Source organism: Rhinoraja longicauda, chromosome 20 (assembly GCF_053455715.1).
Source record: "Rhinoraja longicauda isolate Sanriku21f chromosome 20, sRhiLon1.1, whole genome shotgun sequence".
Lineage (NCBI taxonomy): Eukaryota > Metazoa > Chordata > Chondrichthyes > Rajiformes > Arhynchobatidae > Rhinoraja > Rhinoraja longicauda.
Genome location: NC_135972.1, coordinates 3,461,772 through 3,488,054, shown reverse-complemented (window position 1 = coordinate 3,488,054; position 26,283 = coordinate 3,461,772). Strand labels below are relative to the sequence as shown.

Genomic DNA, 26,283 nt, shown 5'->3' with positions numbered 1-26,283 from the left:
TCTTTGGAGTGTGGGAGGAAACCGGAGCACCCGGAGAAAACCAACGCGGGTCACGGGGAGAACGTACAACAGCACCCGTACGCAGGCTCGGCGATCGTTTTGCTCAACACCTTCGCTCAGTACGCCTTAACCAACCTGATCTCCCGGTGGCTGAGCACTTCAATTCCTCCTCCCATTCCCAGTCTGACCTTTCTGTCATGGGCCTCCTCCAATGCCATAGTGAGGCCCACCGGAAATTGGAGGAACAGCACCTCATTTTTCGCTTGGGCAGCTTGCAGCCCAGTGGTATGAACATCGACTTCTCCAACTTTAGATAGTTCCTCTGTCCCTCTCTCCCCCTCCCCCTTCCCAGTTCTCCCTCTATCTTCCTGTCTCCACCTATATCCTTCCTTTGTCCCGCCCCCCCTGACATCAGTCTGAAGAAGGGTCTCGACCCGAAACGTCACCCATTCCTTCTCTCCTGAGATGCTGCCTGACCTGCTGAGTTACTCCGGCATTTTGTGAAATAAATACCTTCGATTTGTACCGGCATCTGCAGTTATTTTCTTACAGCGCCCGTAGTCGGGATTGAACCTGGGCCTCTGGTGCCGTGAGGCAGCAGCTCTACCTGCTGCGCCACCGAGCCGGCCATATATTTTTTGGAAACTTGATTCAGCTTTAAGATGAAACGTTGAAACGAGATGTGCGGGCAAGATGTTTTAACAAAGGCTTGGGGGCCTGGAACGTGCTGCCAGGGGTGGTGGTGGTGGTGTTGAAGAGGCTTTTGGGTAGGCACGTGGATATGCAGGGGAGGGAGGGATATGGATCACGTGCAGGCAGAGGGGATTAGTTTAACCTGGCCTCATGATCGGCACGGACACAGTGGGCCGAAGGGCCTGTTCCTCTGTTGCCCTGTCCCTGTGTAACATGAACTAAAATGACTTGTAAGTCATAAAACAAACCCCGTTTCAAAGTCCACCCCAATGACGGCCGCCCGGGCCGGGAGCACGTGACCGCTGGCTGGGTGAGGTCACGTGGGGCGCGGGGCGGTGACGTCACCCTTTGTCCCGTATTTGGGAGCGAGGAAGTTGGCAACCCTACTAATACGGGACAAGGGCGGACCAGTACGGGACAAACCAACTTAGCCCAAAATACGGGATGTCCCGGCTAATACGGGACAGTTGGCGACCCTAGCCTAGTCCCTACACGCCAAACATTAAATTGACAGCCAATGGAGTAAATGTAGGCCTGGGTGTATCAAGAACAACGCTGTATCAATGTGTATCAAGAAATACACGTGATGCTGAAAGTATTTCAGTGGAAGCATTGTGTCAGTGAAACACTGATAAATCATCTGTGGAATCAGCAGAATCCCACTCCCGCTCCAATCTACTTGGAAAGAAAGACGTGCATTCTTGTGGAGTAAAGCAAGCAGTCCAGAATATAAAGCTCCAGCAGGATTTATCATGCAGTAATGTGACCGATCACAAGGTGCTGAAGAAACTCAGCGGATCAGGCAGCATCTGTGGAGAACATGGACAGGTGGTGTTATGGGTCTAGACCCTTCTTCAGACTGACTGTAATGGGGGGGTGGAGGGGTAGTGGGGGAGAGAACTGGACAGAAAGGCGGGGGGTGGGGCAAATGTGTAGGAAGGAACTGCAGATGCACTGAAGATAGACAAAGTGCTGGAGTAACTCAGTGGGTCAGGCAGCATCTGTGGAGAACATGGATAGGTGACGTTTCACAGAGTGCTGGAGTAACTCAGCGGGTCAGGCAGCATCTGTGGAGAACATGGATAGGTGACGTTTCACAGAGTGCTGGAGTAACTCAGCGGGTCAGGCAGCATCTCTGGAGAACATGGGCAGGTGACATGGATTGGGTCGGGACCCTTCTTCCTTGTTTCTATACTGTGTTTTTGTTGTGTTGTTTTTCATCCAGCAGAGACGTTTTCTTTCTTTCTTTTGCTATCTCTAATACTTTAGCCTTCCCTTTGCTCAGTTGTTGCAGTGTATATTTAAATAGAGGCTGGTAAGTATATGGAACGAGCTGCCAGAGGAGGTAGTTTAGTTTGGTATAGAGATACAGAGCGGAAACAGGCCCTTCGGCCCACTGAGTCCATGCCGACCAGCGATCCCCGCACACTAACACTATCCTATACACACACACACACACTAGGGACACTTTTACAATTTTTACTGAAGCCAATTAACCTACAAACCTGCACGTCTTTGGAATGTGGGAGGAAACCGAAGATCTCGGAGAAAACCCACGCAGGTCACGGGGAGAACGTACAAACTCCGTACAGACGGCACCCGTAGTGGGGATTGAACCCGGGTCTCCGGCGCTGAAAGCACTGTAAGGCAGCAACTCTACCACTGCGCCACCCTGATTATTTGGTTCCTTTATTATGATGTGCATTAAAGGCCAGGGAAATCGTTTTTTTGCGCGCTGGTTAGCAAGATTGTCACCATCTCTAGACTTGACTCTTGTACAGCTTTCTCTGGCTTCCATGAATTGGGCAAAAGAAAACACTGAGATTTATATTAACAAAAGGATCTCCATGTCGACATTTTAATTTCTCTTTAATTATTTTCATTGCAATAAAACTCTCCTGAATCAAATGGGAGGCAAGAATGAAGTTAAACACACTCCACACATGACAAGCAGGGTACAAGGTAGACGCAAGGAACTGCAGATGCTGGAATCATGAGGAAAACACACAGAGTGCTGGAGTAACTTAGCTAGTCAGGCAGCATCTCTGGAGGACATGGACAGATGACATTTTGGGTCAGGACCCTTCTTCAGATCCATGTTCTCCAGAGCTGCTGCCTGACCTGAGTTACTCCAGCACTTTGTGTCTTTTTTTCATATGTCCTGAGCAGACAATTCAAAACAAGAAAAGGCACAAAGAGCGACTCAGAATGTAATCCCAGTCTGAGGAAGGGCCCCGACCTGAAACATCACCTATCCTTTTTCTCCACAGATGCTGCCCGACCCGCCGAGTGACTCCAGCACTCCGTGTCTGTCTACAAAGAGCAACTCCGCGGGTCAGTCAGCATCTCTGGAGGACATTTTTAAGGCAGAGATAGATAGATTCTTGATTAGTGCGGGTGTCAGAGGTTATGGGGAGAAGGCAGGAGAATGGGGTTGGGAGGGAGAGATAGATCAGCAATGACTGAATGGCGGAGTAGACTCGATGGGCCGAACGGCCTAATTCCGCTCCCATCACGATGAGCCTATGAACACATGACATGGAGAGGTGGCTTATCCACAACATGCTGGAGTAACTCAGCAGGTCAGGCAGCATCACGGGAGAGAAGGAATGGGTGACGTTTCGGGTCGAGACTCAGCAGGTCAGGCAGCATCTCGGGAGAGAAGGAATGGGTGACGTTTCGGGGCGGGCCCTGCCCCCCTGACATCAGTCTGAAGAAGGGTCTCGACCCGAAACGTCACCCATTCCTTCTCTCCCGAGATGCTGCCTGACCTGCTGAGTTACTCCAGCATTTTGTGAATAAATCGATTTGTACCAGCATCTGCAGTTATTTTCTTACACTACATGGAGAGGTGGCGTTTTGGGGTGATGTTGACGCATTCATCCGTCCGTTAGTGGAGCTGAACGCGTGGTTGCAGTGTGTTGAGTGACACTACTCCCTCTTGCACTTGTTGTCTGCCCAGATGCGGTAGTTGAGAGCTGTGGCCAGAGTCAGCCAGGCCATGTAGGGCAGCATCAGGTGGGCAGCGGGCTTGCTGATGCCGTACCAAGCCACCGTGGTGGCCGTCGCTGTCCCGTACACGCACAGCAGATCGACCAAAGCCTGCAGCAACGACAACAACAACAATCCACAATTAAAATGTGGATTAACGAAATGACTGAGACCTTGCATTTGGAAAAAATAAGGGTTTGCCTTAATTGACAAACCAGATCTATTTTTTTTTAAATATGGTCTCCATTTATTGAATTTCTAAAAAAGTAAATGGGTTTGTCACAAAACTAAAATGTAAAACTAAATCTAAAACTTGAGTTTAGGGTTGGATGTACAACTATACTCATTAACTCCCGGTTCTATCCCCATAATCTTTATGTTTGTAATTCTCTTTTTTCTTTGCTTTCTCTCTATTAGTTTATAGTCTTTTTTTTTCAGTCTCTTTTCATTTTTATTTTTTCTTAAAAAATTTGAAAATTGAAGCTATGTAAGAATTCTATAACCAGTTTGTCGTTTATTATTATTTGTACATATGCTTTAAAAAAAAAAAAATTAATTAAAAAAAAAAACAACACGACCCATCTGAAGAAGTGCGTAGACAGGAACTGCAGGTGCTGGTCTACACCGAAAATAGGCACAAAGTGCTGGAGTAACTCAGCGGGACAGGCAGCGTCCATTGGAGAGAAGGAACGGGTGACGTTTCGGGTCAAGACCCTTCTTCAGACTGGACCCTTCTTTAATCTGAAGTAGGGTCTCGACCCAAAACGTCACCCATTCCTTCTCTCCAGAGACGCTGCCTGTCCCGCTGAGTTACTCCAGCATTTTGCGTCTATCTTCGGTCAATACAAGTTTAGTTTACCTTAACTGTCGCGTGTACCGAGGTACAGTGAAAAGCTTTTTTTGTTGCGTGTTAACCAGTCAGCGGAAAGACTACATGATTACAATCGAGCTGTTCACAGTGTACAGATACAGGGTAATAGGGAATAACATCTAGTGCAAGATCAAGTCAGGTAAAGTCTGATTACAGATTGTCTGAGGGTCTCCAATGAGGTAGATGGGAGGTCAGGACCGCTCTCTAGCTGGTGAGAGGATGGGAGGTCAGGACCGCTCTCTAGCTGGTGAGAGGATGGGAGGTCAGGACCGCTCTCTAGCTGGTGAGAGGATGGGAGGTCAGGACCGCTCTCTAGCTGGTGAGAGGATGGTTCATTTGTCTGATAACAGCTGGGAAGAAACTGTCCCTGAATCTGGAGGTGTGCGTTTTCACACTTCTGTACCTCTTGCCCGACGGGAGAGGGGAGAAGAGGGAGTGACCAGGGTGAGACTGGTCCTTGATTACCTGTGAATGGAGCTGTGTGAAATGCATCATCCCAGACAGTACAGCACAGGCCCTTCAGCCCACAATGTCTGCCTAGCTAAAAGCCTATAGTATCTGCCTCCACCACCACCCCTGGCAGCGTGTTCCAGGCCCCCACCCCTTATAATGTCCTTGGATGAATTTTATTTTGTTTCTCAATTTACTGTAGAGACGTATTCTGAATGAGTGAGTGAGCGAGTGAGGGGGGAGTGAGTGAGGGGGGAGTGAATGAGTGAGTGGGGGAGTGAGTGAGCGAGTGAGGGGGAGTGAGTGAGTGAGGGGGGGGTGAGTGAGTGAGTGGGGGAGTGAGTGAGTGAGTGAGGGGGGAGTGAGTGAGCGAGTGAGGGGGGAGTGAGTGAGGGGGGAGTGAGTGAGTGAGGGGGGAGTGAGTGAGTGAGTGAGTGGGGGAGTGAGTGAGCGAGTGAGGGGGGGAGTGAGTGAGGGGGGAGTGAGTGAGCGAGTGAGGGGGGAGTGAGTGAGTGAGGGGGGAGTGAGTGAGTGAGTGAGTGGGGGAGTGAGTGAGTGAGGGGGGAGTGAGTGAGTGAGTGAGTGGGGGAGTGAGCGAGTGAGGGGGGAGTGAGTGAGCGAGTGAGGGGGGAGTGAGTGAGCGAGTGAGGGGGGGAGTGAGTGAGTGAGGGGGGAGTGAGTGAGTGAGGGGGGGAGTGAGTGAGTGAGGGGGTGAGTGAGTGAGTGAGGGGGGAGTGAGTGAGGGGGGAGTGAGTGAGTGAGTGAGGGGGGAGTGAGTGAGTGAGTGAGGGGGGAGTGAGTGAGTGAGTGAGTGAGGGGGGAGTGAGTGAGTGAGGGGGGAGTGAGTGAGTGAGGGGGGAGTGAGTGAGGGGGGAGTGAGTGAGTGAGTGAGGGGGGGAGTGAGTGAGTGAGTGAGGGGGGGAGTGAGTGAGCGAGTGAGTGAGGGGGGAGTGAGTGAGTGGACGAGTGGATGGATGGACTGATACTCTGTGGTCACATGTGACGAGTCACAGTGAGATTCTTTGAACACCCAAGGTATGCAAAGAGTCGCCACAGGAAGGGCAGCGACAAAGTTACAATGTATTACACGCCAGGTTCTCCTTTGATCCCCCCCCCCCCCCCACGCCGGGTCCTCCTTTGTTCCCCCCCCACGCCAGGTCCTCCTTTGATTCCCCCCCCCCCCCACGCCGGGGTCCTCTTTTGATCCCCCCCCCACGTCGGGTCTTCCTTTGTTCCCCCCCCCCCCCACGCCGGGGTCCTCCTTTGATCCCCCCCCCCCACGCCGGGTCCTCCTTTGTTCTCTCCCCCCCCCCCCCCCCCCCACGCCAGGTCCTCCTTTGTTCCCCCCCACGCCAGGTCCTCCTTTGTTCTCTCTCTCCCCCCCCCACACCGGGTCCCCTGTTTACTGTATCTCAATTTACGGGGGTCCCATTTGATAAGTCAGTGGTTGAATACATTGGTGTCCTCTTCAATAAAGCGATATATATATTAGTGCTGAATAGCGGTTGTATACGTACCCAGCCCATTTTGTGGGCCTTGAAGAAGATGGGAGTCCATGCCCAGTTGAAAAGGAGTTGTATTCCGTATAAACCCAGAGGGACCAGCGCCTCGTCAGTGAATCCTCCCAGTTCCTTCCACACCAGATAGGAGCCGTAACTGTGCATGGAATACCACGGAGTTAGTCCAAGATAGTAATCGGCCCTGGAGAGCCCAGAGGTGGTTTACAAGAATGATCCCAGGAATGAGTGGGTCAGCATATGATGAGCGTTTGTCGGCACTGGGCCTGTACTCACTGGAGTTTAGAAGGTTGAGGGGGGGAAGCTCGTTGAAACTTACAGAACATTGAAAGGCACAGATAGAGTGGATGTGGAGAGGATGTTTCCACTGGTGGGAGAGTCTAGGAGCAGAGGGCACAGCCTCAGAATTAAAGGGCGCTCTTTTGGAAAGGAGGTGAGGAGGAACGGGTTACTGATTGTGGATGATCAGCCATGATCACAGTGAATGGCGGTGCTGGCTCGAAGTCAGAGGGTAGTTAATCTGTGGAACATTGCCACAGAGGATTGTGGAGGCCAAGTCAGCGGATATCTTTAAGGCAGAGATAGAAACATAGAAACATAGAAACATAGAAAATAGGTGCAGGAGTAGGCTATTCGGCCCTTCGAGCCTGCACCGCCATTCAATATGATCATGGCTGATCATCCAGCTCAGTAGCCTGTACCTGCCTTCTCTCCATACCCCCTGATCCCTTTAGCAAAAAGGGCCACATCTAACTCCCTCTTAAATATAGCCAATGAACTGGCCTCAACTACCTTCTGTGGCAGAGAATTCCACAGACTCACCACTCTCTGTGTGAAGAAATGTTTTCTCATCTCGGTCCTAAAAGACTTCCCCCTTATCCTTAAGCTGTGACCCCTGGTTCTGGACTCCCCCAACATCGGGAACAATCTTCCCGCATCTAGCCTCTCCAACCCCTTAAGAATTTTATATGTTTCTATAAGATCCCCCCTCAGTCTTCTAAATTCCAGCGAGTACAAGCCCAGTCTATCTAGTCTTTTCTCATATGTAAGTCCCGCCATCCCAGGGATCAATCTGGTGAACCTTCTCTGTACTCCCTCTAAGGCAAGAACGTCTTTCCTCAGGTTAGGAGACCAAAACTGCACACAATACTCCAGGTGCGGTCTCACCAAGGCCCTGTACAACTGCAGCACAACCTCCCTGTTCCTAAACTCAAATCCTCTTGCTATGAATGCCAACATACCATTCGCTTTCTTCACTGCCTGCTGCACCTGCATGCTTGCTTTCAATGACTGGTGCACCATGACACCCAGGTCACGTTGCATCTCCCCTTCTCCCAATCGGTCACCATTCAGGTAATACTCTGCTTTCCTGTTCTTGCCGCCAAAGTGGATAACCTCACATTTATCCACATTATATTGCATCTGCCATGCATTTGCCCACTCGCCTAATCTATCCAAGTCACTCTGCAGCCTCCTAGCATCCTCCTCGCAGCTAACACTGCCACCCAACTTCGTGTCATCCGCAAACTTAGAGATGTTGCATTCAATTCCCTCGTCCAAATCATTAATATACACTGTAAATAACTGGGGTCCCAGCATTGAGCCTTGCGGTACCCCACTAGTCACTGCCTGCCATTCCGAAAAGGACCCGTTTATTCCTACTCTTTGCTTCCTGTCCGCCAACCAATTTTCTATCCACCTCAACACTGAACCCTCAATACCGTGTGCTTTAAGTTTGTACACCAATCTCCTATGTGGGACCTTGTCGAAGGCCTTCTGAAAGTCCAGATATAACACATCGACTGGTTCTCCCTTATCTACTCTACTAGTTACATCCTCGAAAAATTCTATAAGATTCGTCAGACATGATTTGCCTTTGGTAAATCCATGCTGACTTTGTCCGATGATTTCACCACTTTCCAAATGTAATGCTATCACATCTTTAATAACTGACTCTAGCATTTTCCCCACTACCGATGTTAGGCCAACTGGTCTAATAATTCCCCGTTTTCTCTCTCCCTCCCTTTTTAAAAAGTGGGGTTACATTAGCTACCCTCCAGTCCTCAGGAACTACTCCAGAATCTAAAGAGTTTTGAAAAATTATCACTAATGCATCCACTATTTCTGAGGCTACTTCCTTAAACACTCTGGGATGCAGCCTATCTGGCCCTGGGGATTTATCTGCCTTTAATCCATTTAATCAAGACAAGTCTTGATTAGAACGGGTGTCAAGGGTTATGGGGAGAAGGCAGGAAAATGGGATTAGGAGGCTGAGATCAGCCATGATTGAATGGCAGAATGGACTTTGTATGTTCGTAAGTGATGGGAGCAGAATTAGGCCTTTCGGCCCATCAAGTCTACACCGCCATTCAATCATGGCTGATCTATCTCTCCCTCCTAACCCCATTCTCCTGCCTTCTCCCCGTAACCCCTGACACCCGTACTGATCAAGAATCCTGATGGGCCGAGTGGACTAATCCTGCTGCTATCCCTGACTAGGTGGTGAGGTTGCGCGGCGCCACGTGGAGAGGTTGCGCGGCGCCACGTGGAGCGGTTGATCATGCCGTCACGTACCCTATGCTCGTATACAGCGTCATCCAGACCGGAGCAAACACCCAGTCAGGTGGACACCAAGATGGCTTCTTCAGGCCGGCGTACCAGCCTTTGACCTCCTTGTGGTAAGCCCAACCAAATACGCTTCCCGTGTGTGGTAACACGGTGAAACCGAAGGCGTGTACCCACGTTGATGGCATCCTGGGGTCTGAAAGAGACAGAAACAGAGGCATTTGACCAAAGACGGACACAAACAGCTGGAGTAACTCAGCGGGTCGGGCAGCATCTCTGGAGAGAAGGAATGGGTGACGTTTCGGGTCGAGACCCTTCTTCAGACTGAGATTGAGGGGAGAGGGGAACAAGAGATATAGACAGTGATGTAGAGAGATATATAGAACAAATGACTGAAAGACATGCACTCTCAGTCTGAAGAAGGGTCTCGACCCAAAATGTCACCCATTCCTTCTCTCCAGAGATGCTGCCTGACCCGCTGAGTTACTCCAGCACTCTGTGTCCATCTTACGTTTAAACCAGCAGCTGCAGTTCCTTCCTACCCGAAGCATTTAACCATCCAGGTTTTCAAGAAAACTTAATATCTCAGAATAAATGCAACATTTTACATGTAAAAACAGATCGTGTGAGCTTGCAGACACAAGAACTGCAGATGCTAGTTCACAAGTGAAAGGAGCAATGTGCTGGAAAGGTTCCACCTGTCTATGATCATCGTTGCTTTTTGCTTATCTTTCATTCATTTTTTCTATTTATCTTCTATATCTCTCGTTTCCCTTCTCCCTGACTCTCAGTCTGAAGAAGGGTCTCGACCCGAAACGACACCCATTCCTTCTCTCCAGAAATGCTGTCTGTCCCAATGAGTTACTCCAGCATTTTGTGTTTATCTTTGCTGAGGTAACTCAACGGGTCAGGCAGCATCTGTGGAGAACATGGATAGGTGACGTTTCAGGACATATGTATGTCCCCACCCCAAAGCGTCACCTATCCATGTTCTCCAGAGATGCTGCCTGACCTGTTGGGGGAGTCCAGAACAAGGGGCCACAGTTTAAGAATAAGGGGTAGGCCATTTAGAACGGAGATGAGGAAAAACTTTTTCACTCAGAGAGTGGTGAATCTGTGGAATTCTCTGCCTCAGAGGGCAGTGGAGGCCAATTCTCTGAATGCATTCAAGAGAGAGCTGGATAGAGCTCTTAAGGATAGCGGAGTCAGGGGGTATGGGGAGAAGGCAGGAACGGGGTACTGATTGAGAATGATCAGCCATGATCACAGTGAATGGTGGTGCGTACAGGCTCGAAGGGCCGAATGGCCTCCTCCTGCACCTATTGATAACACTCCACACAGATACAATCAAATCAAATTCCAATACAGCAGGTAGAGCAAGTGGGAGGAATGCAGAGTCTAGCTCTCAGCATGGTCACGCCTCAGTTCCCCAGACAAAGTCCAATGTCCGCAAATGGGGGTCGATGTGCATGGGACAGCACCCTGGCTTAGTTATGGAACATATTTTCACAGCAGTCTGAGTTTTGTCCAGCACTGTGCAGCTAGTGTGTGTGTGGGAAGGAACTGTAGCAGGTGCTGGGGTTAAACCGAATACAAGACACAAAATGCTGGAGTAACTCACTCACTCACTCACTCACTCACTGGGACAGGCAGCATCTGTGGAGAGAAGGAATGGATGGGTCGAGACCCTGCCTTGTTCAGACTGAGAGTCAGGGTCAGGGTCAGGGAGGGGGAGAGATACAGAGGTGAGGGACTAACTGTTGTGGCCGCCACTGCCTGCACTTTCTCCTCCCTCCACACTTTGGAAGCTTATGCGACTTCTACTCAACGCTGAAGGCTAGAAGCTCCAGTCTCTAACCTTCACCTGAGAGCTGGGCAAGGCAGTGGCAATAAAGCACAGAGGTTGTTTAAAGAGGGAAGTCCAGGCGCTGCCATAAAACACAGGCATGGATTCCTACCAGGCAAGTTTCTCCGCTGTGACCTCCAAACTCAATGCTCGCAATCAATTGCACCGTCGTCAATCGCGCTGGGTCCCGCCCGGCTCCAGCAGTGGCTGATTCCCTGCACCACACACAACACAACACTACACAACACTACACTTCCCCCTCCCCTCCTCCTCCCCACTCACATTGCACAAGAACTTCGTCTTGTTCATTGCCTGTGTCAGCACAGGCCTGTCCTTTGCCTGGGTCAGCTGCAGAAAAAAGTAAAATAAAAACTGGAATTTAGAAGGATGAGAGGAGATCTTATCCAAACGTATAAGATTATTAAGGGGTTGGACACGTTAGAGGCAGGAAACATGTTCCCAATGTTGGGGGGGGGGGGGGGGAGTCCAGAACAAGGGGTCACAGTTTAAGAATTAAGGGGTAGGCCATTTAGAACTGAGATGAGGAAAAACTTTTTCAGTTGTGAATTCTCTGCCTCAGAAGGCAGTGGAGGCCAATTCTCTGAATGCATTCAAGAGAGAGCTAGATAGAGCTCTTAAGGATAGCGGAGTCAGGGGGAGAAGGCAGGAACGGGGTACTGATTGAGAATGATCAGCCATGATCACATTGAATGGCGGTGTTGGCTCGAAGGGCCGAATGGCCTCCTCCTGCACCTATTGTCTATTGTCTAAAATGCTGCAAGTCAATGCACAGTCACAGGGGAGCAGAGATTGGGGAGGAACTGTGCAGTCTGGAGAAGGTTCTCACCCATTCCTTCTCTCCAGAGATGCTGCCTGTCCAGCTTTTTGTGTCGGTCTGTAGATAGACAATAGACAATAGGTGCAGGAGGAGGCCATTCGGCCCTTCGAGCCAACCATTCAATGTGTGGTGTAAGAAAATAGACTCACTGTGATGGATGTTTCTTTTTTGTGTGTTTTGTGTTGGTTGGGGTGGTGTAATTTGCTTATTTTATTGCTCTTATTGTTGGACTGCGGGTGACAAATAAAGATATCCTGAATCCTATCCTGAATAACTGCAGATGCTGGTACAAATCGAAGGTATTTATTCACAAAATGCTGGAGTAACTCAGCAGGACAGGCAGCATCTCAGGAGAGAAGGAATGGGTGGCGTTTCGGGTCGAGACCCTTCTTCAGACTGATCCACCATTCAATGTGATCATGGCTGATCATTCTCAATCAGTACCCCATTCCTGCCTTCTCCCCATACCCCCTGACTCCGCTATCCTTAAGAGCTCTATCTAGCTCTCTCTTGAATGCATTAGGTCGTATAAAGTCATAAATTGACAGGAGTAGAATTAGGCCATTCGGCCCATCAAGTCTACTCCGCCATTCAATCATGGCTGATCTATCTCTTCCTCCTAACCCCATTCTCCTGCCTTCTCCCCATGACCTCTGGCACCCGCACTAATCAATAATCTACCTATCTCTGCCTTAGAAATATCCACTGGCTTGGCCTCCACAGCCTTCTGTGGCAAAGAATCCACAGATTCACCACCCTCTGACTAAAGAAATTTATCCTCATCTCCTTCCTAAAAGTACGTCCTTTAATGCTGGTATTTATTCACAAAATGCTGGAGTAACTCAGCAGGTCAGGCAGCATCTCAGGAGAGAAGGAATGGGTGATGTTTCGGGTCACCCATTCCTTCTCTCCTGAGATGCTGCCTGACCTGCTGAGTTAATCCAGCATTTTGTGTCAATCTTTGCTGATTCCAATGGAGCAGGTTTCCAGCACCCACCTCCCCTGGATGTGACTGTACCCAGATAATATGGTCTTGAGACATTGCAATGCATGGGACTTACTTGTCCTTCGCCTGTTGAGGTTCTGCTGCAAACCTTTACAGGGATTTGTGCTGACGTGGACAAAAGCACAAAACGCCAATGTATGGCATGTATGAGAAGAAGAAGCTCTTAGCTAGAGTCCCTAAATTCTAACAGGTTTGCTTCCAAATGGCTGGAAAAAATCATTTATTCCTGTAAATCATTTCCAGGAATAAACTATGTTTGTTTTTGAAATATAAAAGAAGGCTGCGGTTTGTTTTTTATACTTTTTATTCGGTTCATAACTATTATTATATGAATATTTAATCATTAGATATTTAACATTTAATAAAATTTTAGAAGGATGAGAGGGGATCTTATCGAAACGTATAAGATTATTAAGGGGTTGGACACGTTAGAGGCAGGAAACATGTTCCCAATGTTGGGGGAGTCCAGAACAAGGGGCCACAGTTTAAGAATAAGGGGTAGGCCATTTAGAATGGAGATGAGGAAAAACTTTTTCAGTCAGAGTTGTGAATACTCCTGCACCTATTGTCTATTGTCTAATACAATATATATGATATGTAATATTTGGTATATTTAATAAGTACCATTTAATACAATATATAGTGTATGTAAAAATTGGTATTATATTTAATATGTAACATTCAATAAAATATATTTAATGTACAATATTTGGTATTATGTGTGATATTTAATATATTTTATATCTATAGATATATATATATATACAAACAATTTCACACACAATCACAACCAACACAAATATATATATATATATATGGATCAAGTGGAACTTTGGATGTTTCTTTGTAGTGTGTTGTGTTGGTTGTGATTGTGTGTGAAATTGTTTATTTTTATTGCTCTATTGCTGGACAGTGGGTGACCTTTCATTTCGCTGCACATCTTGTATGTGTACGTAACAAATAAATAAACTTGACATAGAAAATAGGTGCAGGAGGAGGCCCTTCGAGCCTGCACCGCCATTCAATATGATCATGGCTGATCATCCAACTCAGTATCCCGTACCTGCCTTCTCTCCATACCCCCTGATCCCTTTAGCCACAAGGGCCACATCTAACTCCCTCTTAAATATAGCCAATGAACCGGCCTCAACTGCCTTCTGTGGCAGAGAATTCCACAGATTCACCACTCTCTGTGTGAAGAAATGTTTTCTCATCTCGGTCCAAAAGACTTCCCCCTTATCCTTAAGCTGTGACCCCTTGTTCTGGACTCCCCCAACATCAGGAACAATCTTCCCGCATCTAGCCTGTCCAACCCCTTAAGAATGTTGTAAGTTTCTATAAGATCCCCCCTCAATCTTCTAAATTCCAGCGAGTACAAGCCCAGTCTATCTCGTTGTACAATGACAATAAAGATATATTGTATTGTCTATCCAGTAAACCTCCAGTTGACTAGACTGGACTTGAGGGTGGGAGGGGGGAACTGAGGTGCGGGGAGTCGCTGCCCCGGGAGCGGGATGGAGGGGAGGGACATGTGATGTGGGGGGACCGGATGTGGGGACACATGAGCCGGTGGGACCGGATGTGGGCGATGAGGGGATGGCGATGGAGGCCGCGGGCGGCTTCCCGCTCCCCGGGGCCCAGTGGGCCAGAGGGGCCCAGTGCCAGTGGGCCAGAGGGTGCCAATGGCGGCGGGCCAGAGCGGCCCAATGCCAGTGGCAGCGGGCCAGTGGGGCCCAGTGTCAGTGGGCCAGAGGGTGCCAATGGCGGCGGGCCAGAGCGGCCCAATGCCAGTGGCAGCGGGCCAGTGGGGCCCAGTGTCAGTACCAGTGGGCCAGAGCGGCCCAATGCCAGTGGCAGCGGGCCAGTGGGGCCCAGTGTCAGTACCAGTGGGCCAGAGCCCCCCCTGCGCCGCCCGGCGCTGCTGCTGTTCCCGGGCCAGGGCAGCCAGGCTGTGGGCATGGTGACCGCCGGCGCGCTGCTCGTCCACCCCCGCGCCAGGGACATGTTCACCGCCGCCCGGCACCTGCTCGGATACGACCTGCTCGACCTGTGTGAGCGCGGACCCCCCCAGCGGCTGCTCCTCACCCGCCACTGCCAGCCCGCCGTCTTCGTCACGTCCCTGGCCGCCGCGGAGGCGCTCAACCACCGCCACCCACGGGTGCGGAGAGAGAGGGGAGGGGGGGGGGGGGGGGGGGTTGTGAGGGAGAGGTGTCGAGAGGGAGACAACAGGGTCAAGGGGGAGAGAAAGGCGGAGAGAGAGGGAGGTAAAGAGGGGGACTGAGCGGACAGAGGGAGGGATCAGATGAGTAGACGGGGCAGAGAGAGGGGTAGAGGAGGCAAGGAGTGGGGTAGAGGGTGCAGAGGGCAGGGAGAGGGGTAGAGTGGCTTGGGGGAGAGTGGTACAGAGGGGCAGAGTGGGCAGAAAGAGGGAGGGAAGGGTAGAGAGGGGAGAGAAGGGTAGAGGCAGAGCAGGGGAGGTAGATGAGACAGTGTAGATGGGCAGAGAGAGAGGGGTGGAGGGGGCGTAGGGAGGGGTAGTCAAAGGAGTAGACGGGGCAGAGAGGGCTAGAGGAGCCAAGGAGTGGGGTAGAGGGGATAGAGGTTGGGATAGAGGAGGCAGGGAGTGGGTACAGGGAGGGTGGAGGGGACAGAGGAGGCAGGGAATGTGGTCGAGGAGGCATAGAGGGCAAAGAGAGGGGTAAGAGGGAAGAGAGAGGGGTAGATGGCGCACCAAGGCAGAGAGTGGGATGGGGATGGGCAGGGAATGTGGTCGAGGAGGCATAGAGGGCAAAGAGGGAAGAGAGAGGGGTAGATGGCGCACCAAGGGCAGAGATGGGGATGGGCAGGGAGTGGGGCAGAGGTCACAAAGAACGGTTTTAAAACACAGGAGACACAAGGAACAGTCAGAGGAGGCACACAGAACAGTCTGAGAAGTTGGGAAAGTACTGGAGACGCAAGTCCACCGATCTGTTCTTTCTGCACTGGCCACAATGCTGCACATTGCCCAGGCTGTTTGTTAGAAGCATCACATCAGCGCTCATCCTGCCCCTTCAAAGCCACACGCACTTTTTTTTATCAGCGATTACCATCAAATATTCAGGAATACAAAGTCTAGCTAACTATTTCCCAGTCTGTGTCATTCAAGGCGATTGTAACAAAACTGTTTGTAGCCTCTGCTGATGTAGGAATGTGGCTGATGTAGGAATGTGGCTAAATGTGGGTTGGGGACTTGGCAACTCTACGTACGTGTTGGTCTCTAGGCCAGTGGCCAAAGGAATAAAAGTTGCCTGTCCATTCCCTCACAGATGCTGCCTGACCCGCTGCGTTCCTCTAGCACTTTGTGTTTTTAATAATGACATTGGATTGATAAAACAAATTATATTAGATCATAAGTCATGTGATAGGAGTAGAATTAGACCCATCAAGTCTACTCCACCATTCAATCATGGCTGATCTATCTCTCCCTCCTAACCCCATTCTGCCTTCTCACCATAACCTCTGACACCCGCACTAATCAAGAATCTCTGCCTTAACAATATCCACTGACTTGGCCTCCACAGCCTTCTGTGGCAAAGAATTCCACAGATTCACCACCCTCTGACTGGAGGACAAGAGGGTGAAGACCAATTACCACGGAGGCACGCTGCATCTCCTGAGAACCGGCACAACAGTGAATGCTCTTCACTAATGTTCTCCAGTGATAGAAGCACAATTAAGCCATTCGGCCCATCAAGTCTACTCCGCCATTCTCCCTCCCAACCCCATTCTCCTGCCTTCTCCCCATAACCCCTGACACCCGCACTAATCAAGAATCTGTCAATCTCCGCCTTAAATATATCTATTTTTAATGCTGTCTGTGGCAAAGAATCCCACAGATTCACCACCCTCTGATTAAAGAGATTCCTCATCTCCTTCCTAAAAGAACGTCCTTTCATTCTGAAGTTTTTTTGACGATTGGAGTTTTCTTTCTATTGGAGAAGCTTTTATTAAAATAGAGTGAGCATTACTATATGGACCCAAGGTTGTGTAACTATCTATCTCTGGGCTGTAGCCTCCATGGTGTTGAGTGTTTTAACGGCGCTCTCTTTCCATCTGTGTCTTTAGGTAATTGAGCAGTGTGTTGGAGCCGCGGGGTTCAGCGTGGGAGAGTTTGCTGCTCTGGTGTTTGCCGGTGCCATGGACTTCACTGAAGGTGAGGCTGGGAAAGTGTTTGAGTCCAAACACTTGCTGATTCACGATTGAGTTTCCAGGTGTGGTCTGCTACCTTGGTAAGAAAATTAACATTGAGAAATGATTGAAGAGAAAATGGTGTAAAGTCACAGAGACGTATAATGAGGAAATAGGCTGCTGTTGTACAGAGCTCTGGTGAGACCACACCTGGAGCATTGTGTGCAGTTGTACAGGGCCTCGGTGAGACTACACCTGGAGCATTGTGTGCAGTTGTACAGGGCCTCGGTGAGACTACACCTGGAGCATTGTGTGCGGTTGTACAGGGCCTCGGTGAGACTACACCTGGAGCATTGTGTGCGGTTGTACAGGGCCGTGGTGAGACCACACCTGGAGTTTCCGTCTCCTAATTTGAGGAAGGACATTCTTGCTATTGAGGGAGTGCAGCATTGGTTCACCAGGTTAATTCCCGGGATGGCGGGACTGACATATGATGAAAGAATGGATCGACTGGGCTTGTATTCACTGGAATTTAGAAGGATGAGAGAGGACGTACAGGTATGTAGGTTAATTGACTGGGTAGATGTAAAAATTGTCCCTAGTGGGTGTAGGATAGTGTTAATGTGCGGGGATCGCTGGGCGGCGCGGACTTGGTGGGCCGAAAAGGCCTGTTTCCGCGCTGTATATATGATATGATGATATGATGATATGATGATGATCTTGTAGAAACATAAAAAAATTATTAAGGGATTGGACAGGCTAGATGCAGGAAAAATATTCCCGATGTTGGGGGAGTCCAGAACCAGGGGTCACAGTTTAAAAATAAGGGGGAGGCCATTTAGGACTGAGATGAGGAAAAACATTTTCAGCCAGAGAGTTGTGAATCTGTGGAATTCTCTGCCACAGAAGGCAGTGGAGGCCAATTCACTGGATGTTTTCAAGAGAGAGTTAGATTTAGCTCTTAGGCTAACGGAATCAAGGGAAATGGGGAGAAAGCAGGAACGGGGTACTGATTCTGGATGATCAGCCGTGATCATATTGAATGGCCTACTCCTACACCTATTGTTTATGTTTCTATAATGACGGGTTTGTGGGCAACATGAAGTCATGTCAATGGTCCAGTGGTACTTCATTGCCTCGTGTACCTAAGCACAGTGAAATTCTTTATGTGCAGACAGTTCAATGGCAATTGAATGATGAGGGTGGCACAGTGACGCAGCGGTAGAGTTGCTGCCTAAAGTGACCCAGGCTTGCTTGAGACTATGGGAGCTGTCTGTACGGAGTTTGAACGTTCTTCCTGTGACTACGTGGATTTTGTCCGGGTGCTCCGGTTTCCTCCCACACTCCAAAGATGTACAGGTTAATTGGCTTCTGTAAATTGTCCCTGGTGTGTAGGATAGAACTGGTGTAAGAGAGATTGCCAGTCGGCATAGACTCGGTGGGCCGAAGGGCCTGTTTGCACGCTATATCTTTGAACTAACCAGTCCTAAGAGAGGACTACATTAGGTTCAATCGTACTAAATACAAGAGAGTAAGACAGTCGACCACACTGAGTCGGTACACAAGAGTCGCCACGTTTCAGGAGCCATCTTGTTCCCTTCAAGTCCAAACCTCTCCAACATCCTAGTCACAAACATTATATTTTCTAAAAACGGCAAATCGATTTCTGATCCAGAATATTGGAACCGATCGTGGGCGTGTAATCTCAGTACGCATTGATGCAGCATAGGCATCCTTTAAGTTGTTATTTGTTACCAGTTTATAAAATAACTCTACTTTGCTCATCTTGTCCTTGCAGTAGTTTGAAGAAGATTGTAAGCATCAATCCATATTTACATTTCTGGATGCACTTAACGTTTAGTTTAGAGACCCTTCGTCTTCCCCCCTCCCACCCAGGTCCACGACGACCATCGATCACCCGTTCACACTAGTTCTACGTTATCCCACTTTCTATTCCACTCCCTCCACACCAGGGGGCAGCCACGCAGTCACAGGGAGAACGTGCAAACTCCACACAGACAGCACCCGTGGTCAGGATTGAACCTGGGTCTCTGGCGCTGCGAGGCAACGGTTCTACCCGCTGTGCCACCGTGCCGTCCCCGATGACCCAAAGGTTAAAGATCAATTAACTAGGTGTATTAGTCAAGGTGGCCGGAGATTGAGATGGGGATGAATGTGTGGAGAGGGAAAGTGCATTCATTGGCATTGTTCTGCTGTCCAGGTCTGTACATGGTGAAGGTGGGTGTGGAGGGTTAGGGTCAGGGGGGATGGAAAGTGTATTCATTGGCATTGTTCCGCTGCCCAGCTCTGTATGTGGTGAAGGTGCTTGCGTAGGGTTAGGGTCGGGGGGATGGAAAGTGCATTAATTGGCATTGTTCCGTTGCCCAGCTCTGTATGTGGTGAAGGTGCGTGCGGAGGCCATGCAAGAGGCATCAGACTCCACCCCCAGCGGCATGCTGTCTGTGGTGGGGCGAGCTGAAACCTGCTACAGCCACGTCTGCCTGGAAGCTCGAGAACACTGCAAGTCTTTGGGAATAGAAGAGCCTGTGTGTGAAGTGGCCAACTACCTGTTTCCCAATGGACGTGTGATTGCTGGACACCTGCAGGTGAGCACACACACCTTTCCCAGAAACTGCAGACAGGTGTATCCAGTATAACATAAAACATAATTACACACTGGTCGATGCCCAAGTCTGGACCTTTAACACAACATTTCAAGAGTGGGTAGGAAAAAAACCCGCAGATGCTGGTTTAAATCGAAGGTAGACACGAAATGCTGGAGTCACTCAGCGGGACAGGCAGCATCTCTGGAGAGAAGGAATGGGTGACGTTTTGGGTCGAGACCCTTCTTCAGACTGATCAATGCAGAATGTTGGTAGTGTGATTCGGAGATGTGAGAATGTAGAAGGCTTACCTCACATTAAGGAACCGCCCACTCTCCTGACATCAGCCTAATGGTCTAATTGTGCTCCGATCACTTATGTACTCATGAAGTTTTGTAGGTTAATTGGTTTCTGTAAATTGTCCCCATTGTATACGATAGAACTCGTGTATGGGTGATTGCTGGTCAGCACGGACTCACTCGGTGGACCGAAGGGGCTGCTTCCACGCTGTATTTCTATATAAACTAAGTTCTAAATCTCCAAGCTTACAAAATATTGCCATCTAATGGGCATGAATATGTATAGCATAAAAAGAAACACTATTTGTATAAATCAAAAAGGGTTCAGGAGTGTTTCATTATTACTAGTTCTCAGCAGTACAAGAGACCTGTGCATGAATTTTATGAATGGGAGAACGAGCGTCACGGTGGCGCAGCGGTAGAGTTGCTGCCTTACAGTGAATGCAGCGCCAGAGACCCGGGTTCCATCCCGACTACGGGCGCTGTCTGTGCGAAGTTTGTACGTTCTCCCCGGGACCTGTGTGGGTTTTCTCCGAGATCTTCGGTTTCCTGCCACACTCCAAAGACGTACAGGTTTGTAGGTTAATTGGCTTGGTAAATGTAAAATGGAATTCTCTGCCTCAGAGGGCAGTGGAGGCCAATTCTCTGAATACATTCAAGAGAGAGCTAGATAGAGCTCTTAAGGATAGCGGAGTCAGGGGGTATGGGGAGAAAGCAGGAACGGGGTACTGATTGAGAATGATCAGCCATGATCACATTGAATGGCGGTGCTGGCTCGAAGGGCCAAATGGCCTACTCCTGCACCTATTGTCTATTGTCTAAAATTGTCCCTACTGGGTGTAGGATAGTGTTAGTGTGCTGGGATCGCTGGTCGGCGCGGACCCGGTGGGCCGAAAGGGCCTGTTTCCGCGCCGTATCTCTAAACTAAACTAAAAAGAGTCCGCGCCGACCAGTGATCCTGGCACACCAATACTATCTTACACACACTAGGGACAATTTACAATGATACCGAACCTATTAACCTACAAACCTGTATGTTTTTGGAGTGTGGGAAGGAACTGGAGCTCCTGGAGAAAACCCAAGTGGTCACGGGGAGAAGGTACGAACTCCGTACGGGCAGCATCCGTAGTCAGGATTGAACCCGGATCTCTGGCGCTGTGAGGCAGCAACTCTACCGCTGCGCCACCGTGCTGTTCTATAAGTGTAAGTGGCTATTGACGGTGTTAATGCTGAGCAAGTTCTGGTTGATTCCCCCCCTCCCCCTTCGTTTAAGAGTGCCGAGACCCTGAAAGTATTTTGTTCTTTCCGCAGGCTCTTGAGTTTTTGCAGCAACATTGCCGCAGGTTTCACTTGGTGCGCACCAAACTGCTGCCGGTCAGTGGTGCGTTCCACACCCGCCTCATGGCATCGGCAGCCCCCGCCCTCCACCGGGCCCTGCAGGGCATCAGCGTGGAGAAGCCCCTCATCCCCGTCTACTCCAACGTGGACGGCAAGAGGTACATGAACGGCCCACACATCCGGCGGCAGCTGGTCAAACAGCTGGTCTCCCCGGTGAAGTGGGAGCAGACAATGCACACGATGTACGGGAGGGTGAAAGGCACCGACTTCCCCGACACCTTTGAGGTGGGGCCAGGGAACCAGTTGGGCACCATGTTGAAGCAGTGCAACCTGAAGGCAGGGAGACACTACCGACACTTGGACACCGAGCTGGGGGACCAGAGTGAAGAGGACTGAAGTGTTTCTAATGTCCCCTTGCGCAGGCACTGGCGAAAGAATCCTCGCCATCTACAATGCCATCGGGATCGGAGAGATTTACGAGTCGCGGAAATTCTTTCCGCGCTTTTATTAACATCAACACTTGTAGAACCTAACACAGGCACAAAAAGCTGGAGTAACTCAGCGGGTCAGGCAGCATCTCTGGAGAACATGGATAGGTGACGTTTCACAGAGTGCTGGAGTAACTCAGCGGGTCAGGCAGCATCTCTAGAGAAAAGAAATGGGTGATGTTTCACAGAGTGCTAGAGTAGCTCAGCAGGTCAGGCAGCATCTCTGGAGAAAAGGAATGGGTGACGTTTCGGGTCGAGACCCTTCTTCAAACTGAGCCAGGGTGGGGGAAACTAGAGGTTTGAGAAGATACAGAACAAAGCAGAGTCTGCACCGATGCCTCAGGGAAGGTGGGGCCTACAATGGCCCATTGTTGGCTGGGGGAGGTGGTGATAACGAAGGGATACAAAGGGTCTCCACCGGAAACGACACCCATTCCTTCTCTCCAGAGATGCTGCCTGACCCGCTGAGTTACTCCAGCATTTTGCGTCTATCTTCAGTGTAAACCAGCACCTGCAGTTCCTTGTTACACACTTGGAGAACCTGTGCTGTTTAGTGAACTATTCTGAAAGTGATATGTGGGTTTTTAGAATTAACTTGGAGTTATGTTGTTATCCTTTTAATGAAGAGGACTGATAGAATGTAACATGCTGTTCATTCAAATAAAAAGCAAAAAGCTCTTTCATTTGGGGATCTTTGCCTTTTATGTGCAGATGGCACAATGTTATATTTCTTTAACCATAAAAATAATAATGTTTTGATGGTGGAGATTATTTTCGTTGTTGGAAAGGAATTGATCTCATGCTCCCCAGGTCAAATCAAAAGTATTTGGTCTTTCCACTAATGGTGCTGTCTGCAGGGAGATTTGGCTTCATTATTAGATGATAGGCTTTAATGTCAGAATTGGCCCAGTCTGCATTTGACTATATTTCAGATTCACAAGAAAAATAAACCGAACCTTGGGCCAAGTATCTAGAGATGTAGAAGATAGACACAAAAGATGAGTGGAAAGCCAGAGGATTGGGAAGCTTTTAAAGAACAACAGAAGGTAACTATAAAGGCATATCGGGGAGAAAAGATAAAGTACCAAGGCAAGCTAGCCAAGAATATAAAGGAGGATAGTAAAAGCTTCTTTAGGTATGTGAAAAGGCAAAGATTAGTTAAGACAAATGTGGGTCCCTTGAAGACAGAAACAGGTGAATTTATTATGGGGAGCAAGGAAATGGCTGACGAGTTGAATAGGTACTTTGGTTCTGTCTTCACTAAGGAAGACACAAACAATCTCCCAGATGTACTAGGGGACAGAGGATCTAGGGTGTGGAGGAATTGAAGGAAATTCACATTAGTCAGGAAATGGTGTTGGGTAGACTGATGGGACTGAAGGCTGATAAATCCCCAGGGCCTGATGGTCTGCATACCAGGGAACTCAAGGAGGTGGCGCTAGAAATTGTGGACGCATTGGTGATCATTTTCCAATATTCTATAGATACTGGATCAGTTCCTGTGGATTGGAGGGTAGCTAATGTTATCCCACTTTTTAAGAAAGGAGGGTGAGAGAATTATAGACCAGTTAGCCTGACATCGGTGGTGGGGAAGATGCTGGAGTCAATTATTAAAGATGTAATAGCGGCGCATTTGGATAGCAGTAACAGGATCGGTCCAAGTCAGCATGGATTTACGAAGGGGAAATCATGCTTCACAAACCTTCTGGAATTTTTTTAAAACAAGCAGAATGGATAAGAGAGAGCCAGTGGATGTATTTTATCTGGACTTTCAGAAAGCCTTTGATAAGGTCCCACACAGGAGATTAGTGGGCCGGTGTGGGCAAATTTGGCTGAAGGGCCTGTTTCCACACTGTATCACTCTATGACTAGGGTAGCTGGGACATGTTGGGCGGTGTGGGCAAGTTGGGCTGAAGGGCCTGTTTCCACACTGTATCACTCTATGACTAGGGTAGCTGGGACATGTTGGGCGGTGTGGGCAAGCTGGGCTGAAGGGCCTGTTTCCACGCTGTATCACTATCTGATTTGGACCACGTGTGGCTCCAGACCTACAATAACATGGCTGCCTTTGTAGTTGGGTCCGCTCTTGTTTCAGTCCACCCCCGCAGTATTCTCTTTCAGATATTTAAGCGTTGCCATGGGGCGAGCACAAACGCAATCCTCCCGTGGATAATCTGATCTTTTTGTTCGTAAGTGAAAGAAGGTATGAATTGTTGTTAAACAGCTGTGCCTCTTGAATGGGTAATACCGTGGCTAATCAATACTTTAACAGGTTCATTTTACCAGCAGTCTGGTTTGTATTCAGCACGGAAGCCTCCCCACATTGTGTAAAGTCACAAAGCGGAAGACTGCACTTCACAATTTCATTGGCTGACATACCCGTGATTACCATTGTGGATAACATTCATTCTTTCATTTGCCTCTAAATAAAACACTCCAGAAAATAATCTACGTTGATATTGCTTGATGAGATTGAGCACGATGTGAATGCAAGTTATTTACCACCTTCTCGCTGGTTTGTTGCCGAGATACAAACCACCCAATACCACCTGTATTGTAGTATAAGAAAATAACTGCAGATGCTGGTACAAATCGAAGGTATTTATTCACAAAATGCTGGAGTAACTCAGCAGGTCAGGCATCATCTCTGGAGAGAAGGAATGGGTGACCTTTTGGGTCGAGACCTTTCTTCAGACTGACCCAAACCCACCTGATCTACATGTGTCATGCAAAGCCACAACGGCAGTAGAGTTGCTGCCTTACCGTGCCAGTAACCCGACTTCGACCAGGTGCTGTCTATACGGAGTTTGTATGTTCTCCCTGTGAGCTCCTGGGTTTTCTCCGAGTGCTCCGGTTTCCTCCCACATTCTAAAGACGTACAGGTTTGGAGGGTAATTGGCTTCGGTAAAAATTGTAAATTGTCCCTGGTGTGTAAGATAGAGCTAGTGTACGGGGATCGCTGGTCAGTGAGGACTCTGGGCTGGCCTGTTTCAATGCTGCATCTCTAAACTAAACTGGCATGGATCTAGCTTGGCAGCGTAAACGTAATATTAACTATATTGTATCAGACACAAGCGCGATGAACAGGAAAGTTTTATTTGGAAACACAAGGAACTGCAGATGCTAGTTTACAAAAAAAAGAGTAACTCAGCCGACCAGCGATCCCTGCGCACTAACGCTGTCCTACACACACACTAGGGACAATTCACAATTTTACCAAAGCCAATTAACCTACAAACCTGCACGTCTTTGGAGTGTGGGAGAAACCGGAGCATCCTGTGAAAACCCATGCAGGTCACGGGGAGAGCGTACAAACTCCTCACAGGCAGCACCCGTAGTCAGGATGGAACCCGGGTCTGGCGCTGTGAGGCAGCAACTCTACCGCTGTGCCACCGTGCTGTACCGGAAAGTAGGTGGAGACAAGTTAAAATATAGGTCTCAATATTTTGGATGAAACCATGCGGCTATCCTGATTATGAATTGGTTTACGTATTTCTCGAGAGCAGTAGCTCTTAACCTGGGGGGTCGTGACACCCTTGGGGGTCGTTTGGGGGTTTTTCCGGGGGCCATGAAGGGGTCATAGATGACATTATCCCATCCCATTGACTGAGACATGTTTTCATAAATCGGCTGGGTTTTTTTTCCAATATTTATTTCGGGGGTCACGGTACTGACCAAGAATGTCTCATGGGGACGTGGGGCCAAAAAGGTTAAGAACCGCTCTGGAGGGTAGATGGCATTTTCTAATATTATTGTTTTGCTCAAGATAGGAAACTTAGTGAAGCATCCTAATGACTGGGTATACTGTGACAATGCATTAAAATTTAATTGGAATTGCCAGTTTGACTGGATTAACACCAACAGCTGTTGGAGATGAATGTGAGACTGGGGCACCTTATGATCTACACAGGGATGTGCAGCAGTAGTTTATTTTAACATTGCATTCTTTGACATCACAGCGCTCCCAGTTATTGACATTAAGAACAATAACTATGACATTATCTCCTGAAAATTGTTCTCCTAAATCATGACCAGGAAATGTGGCATATACAGAATTTAAACCGCAGGTAGTCACAAAATGCTGGAGTAACTCAGCGGGACAGGCAGCATCTCTGGAGAGAAGGAACGGGTGATGTTTCAGGTCAAGAACTTTCTGCGGACCCTTCAGAAGAAGAAGGGTCTCGACCCGAAACGCCACCCATTCCTTCTCTCCAGCAATGCTGCCTGTCCCCGCTGAGTTACTCCAGCTTTTTGAGTCTGTCTTCAGATTATATTGGTATTGTTTTATTATTGTCACGTGCGGGTCCAGAGAAAAGTCCAATGTCCGCAATGGATGAGAGGGAATCTTATTGAAACATATAACATCATTAAGGGATTGGACACGCTAGAGGCAGGAAACATGTTCCCAATGTTGGGGAAGTCCAGAACCAGGGGCCACAGTTTAAGAATAAGGGGTGGGCCATTTAGAACGGAGATGAGGAAAAACATTTTCACCCAGAGAGTTGTCAATCTCTGGAATTCTCTGCCTCGGAAGGCAGTGGAGGCCAATTCTCTGGATGCTTTCAAGAGAGAGTTAGATATAGCTCAATGATAGCGGAGTCAAGGGATATG

The 26,283-nt window shown here is 48.9% G+C and overlaps 2 protein-coding genes across 3 annotated transcripts; one reads left to right on the top strand and one right to left on the bottom strand.

Moving 5' to 3' along the window:
- Positions 1 to 2,545: 2,545 nt before the first annotated feature.
- Positions 2,546 to 11,234, bottom strand: tspo (translocator protein). Of its 2 annotated transcripts, none has more exons than XM_078416758.1 (5): positions 11,216 to 11,234; positions 9,097 to 9,283; positions 6,523 to 6,661; positions 3,477 to 3,795; positions 2,546 to 3,267 (listed from the first exon to the last, which is right to left on the bottom strand). In XM_078416758.1, exons 2-4 carry the CDS (start codon positions 9,273 to 9,275, stop codon positions 3,625 to 3,627), a joined length of 489 nt encoding a protein of 162 aa, XP_078272884.1. In that variant the 5' UTR covers positions 9,276 to 9,283; positions 11,216 to 11,234; the 3' UTR covers positions 2,546 to 3,267; positions 3,477 to 3,624. The 2 variants fall into 2 exon arrangements, with proteins under 2 accessions (XP_078272884.1, XP_078272881.1); XM_078416755.1 differs by lacking the exon at positions 11,216 to 11,234 and adding an exon at positions 11,046 to 11,174.
- A 3,119-nt stretch (positions 11,235 to 14,353) lies between these two features.
- LOC144603496 (malonyl-CoA-acyl carrier protein transacylase, mitochondrial-like) lies at positions 14,354 to 22,355 on the top strand. Its single transcript, XM_078416754.1, has 4 exons — positions 14,354 to 14,935; positions 16,882 to 16,969; positions 19,333 to 19,550; positions 21,158 to 22,355. Exons 1-4 carry the CDS (start codon positions 14,357 to 14,359, stop codon positions 21,578 to 21,580), a joined length of 1,308 nt encoding a protein of 435 aa, XP_078272880.1. The 5' UTR covers positions 14,354 to 14,356; the 3' UTR covers positions 21,581 to 22,355.
- Positions 22,356 to 26,283: the final 3,928 nt, after the last annotated feature.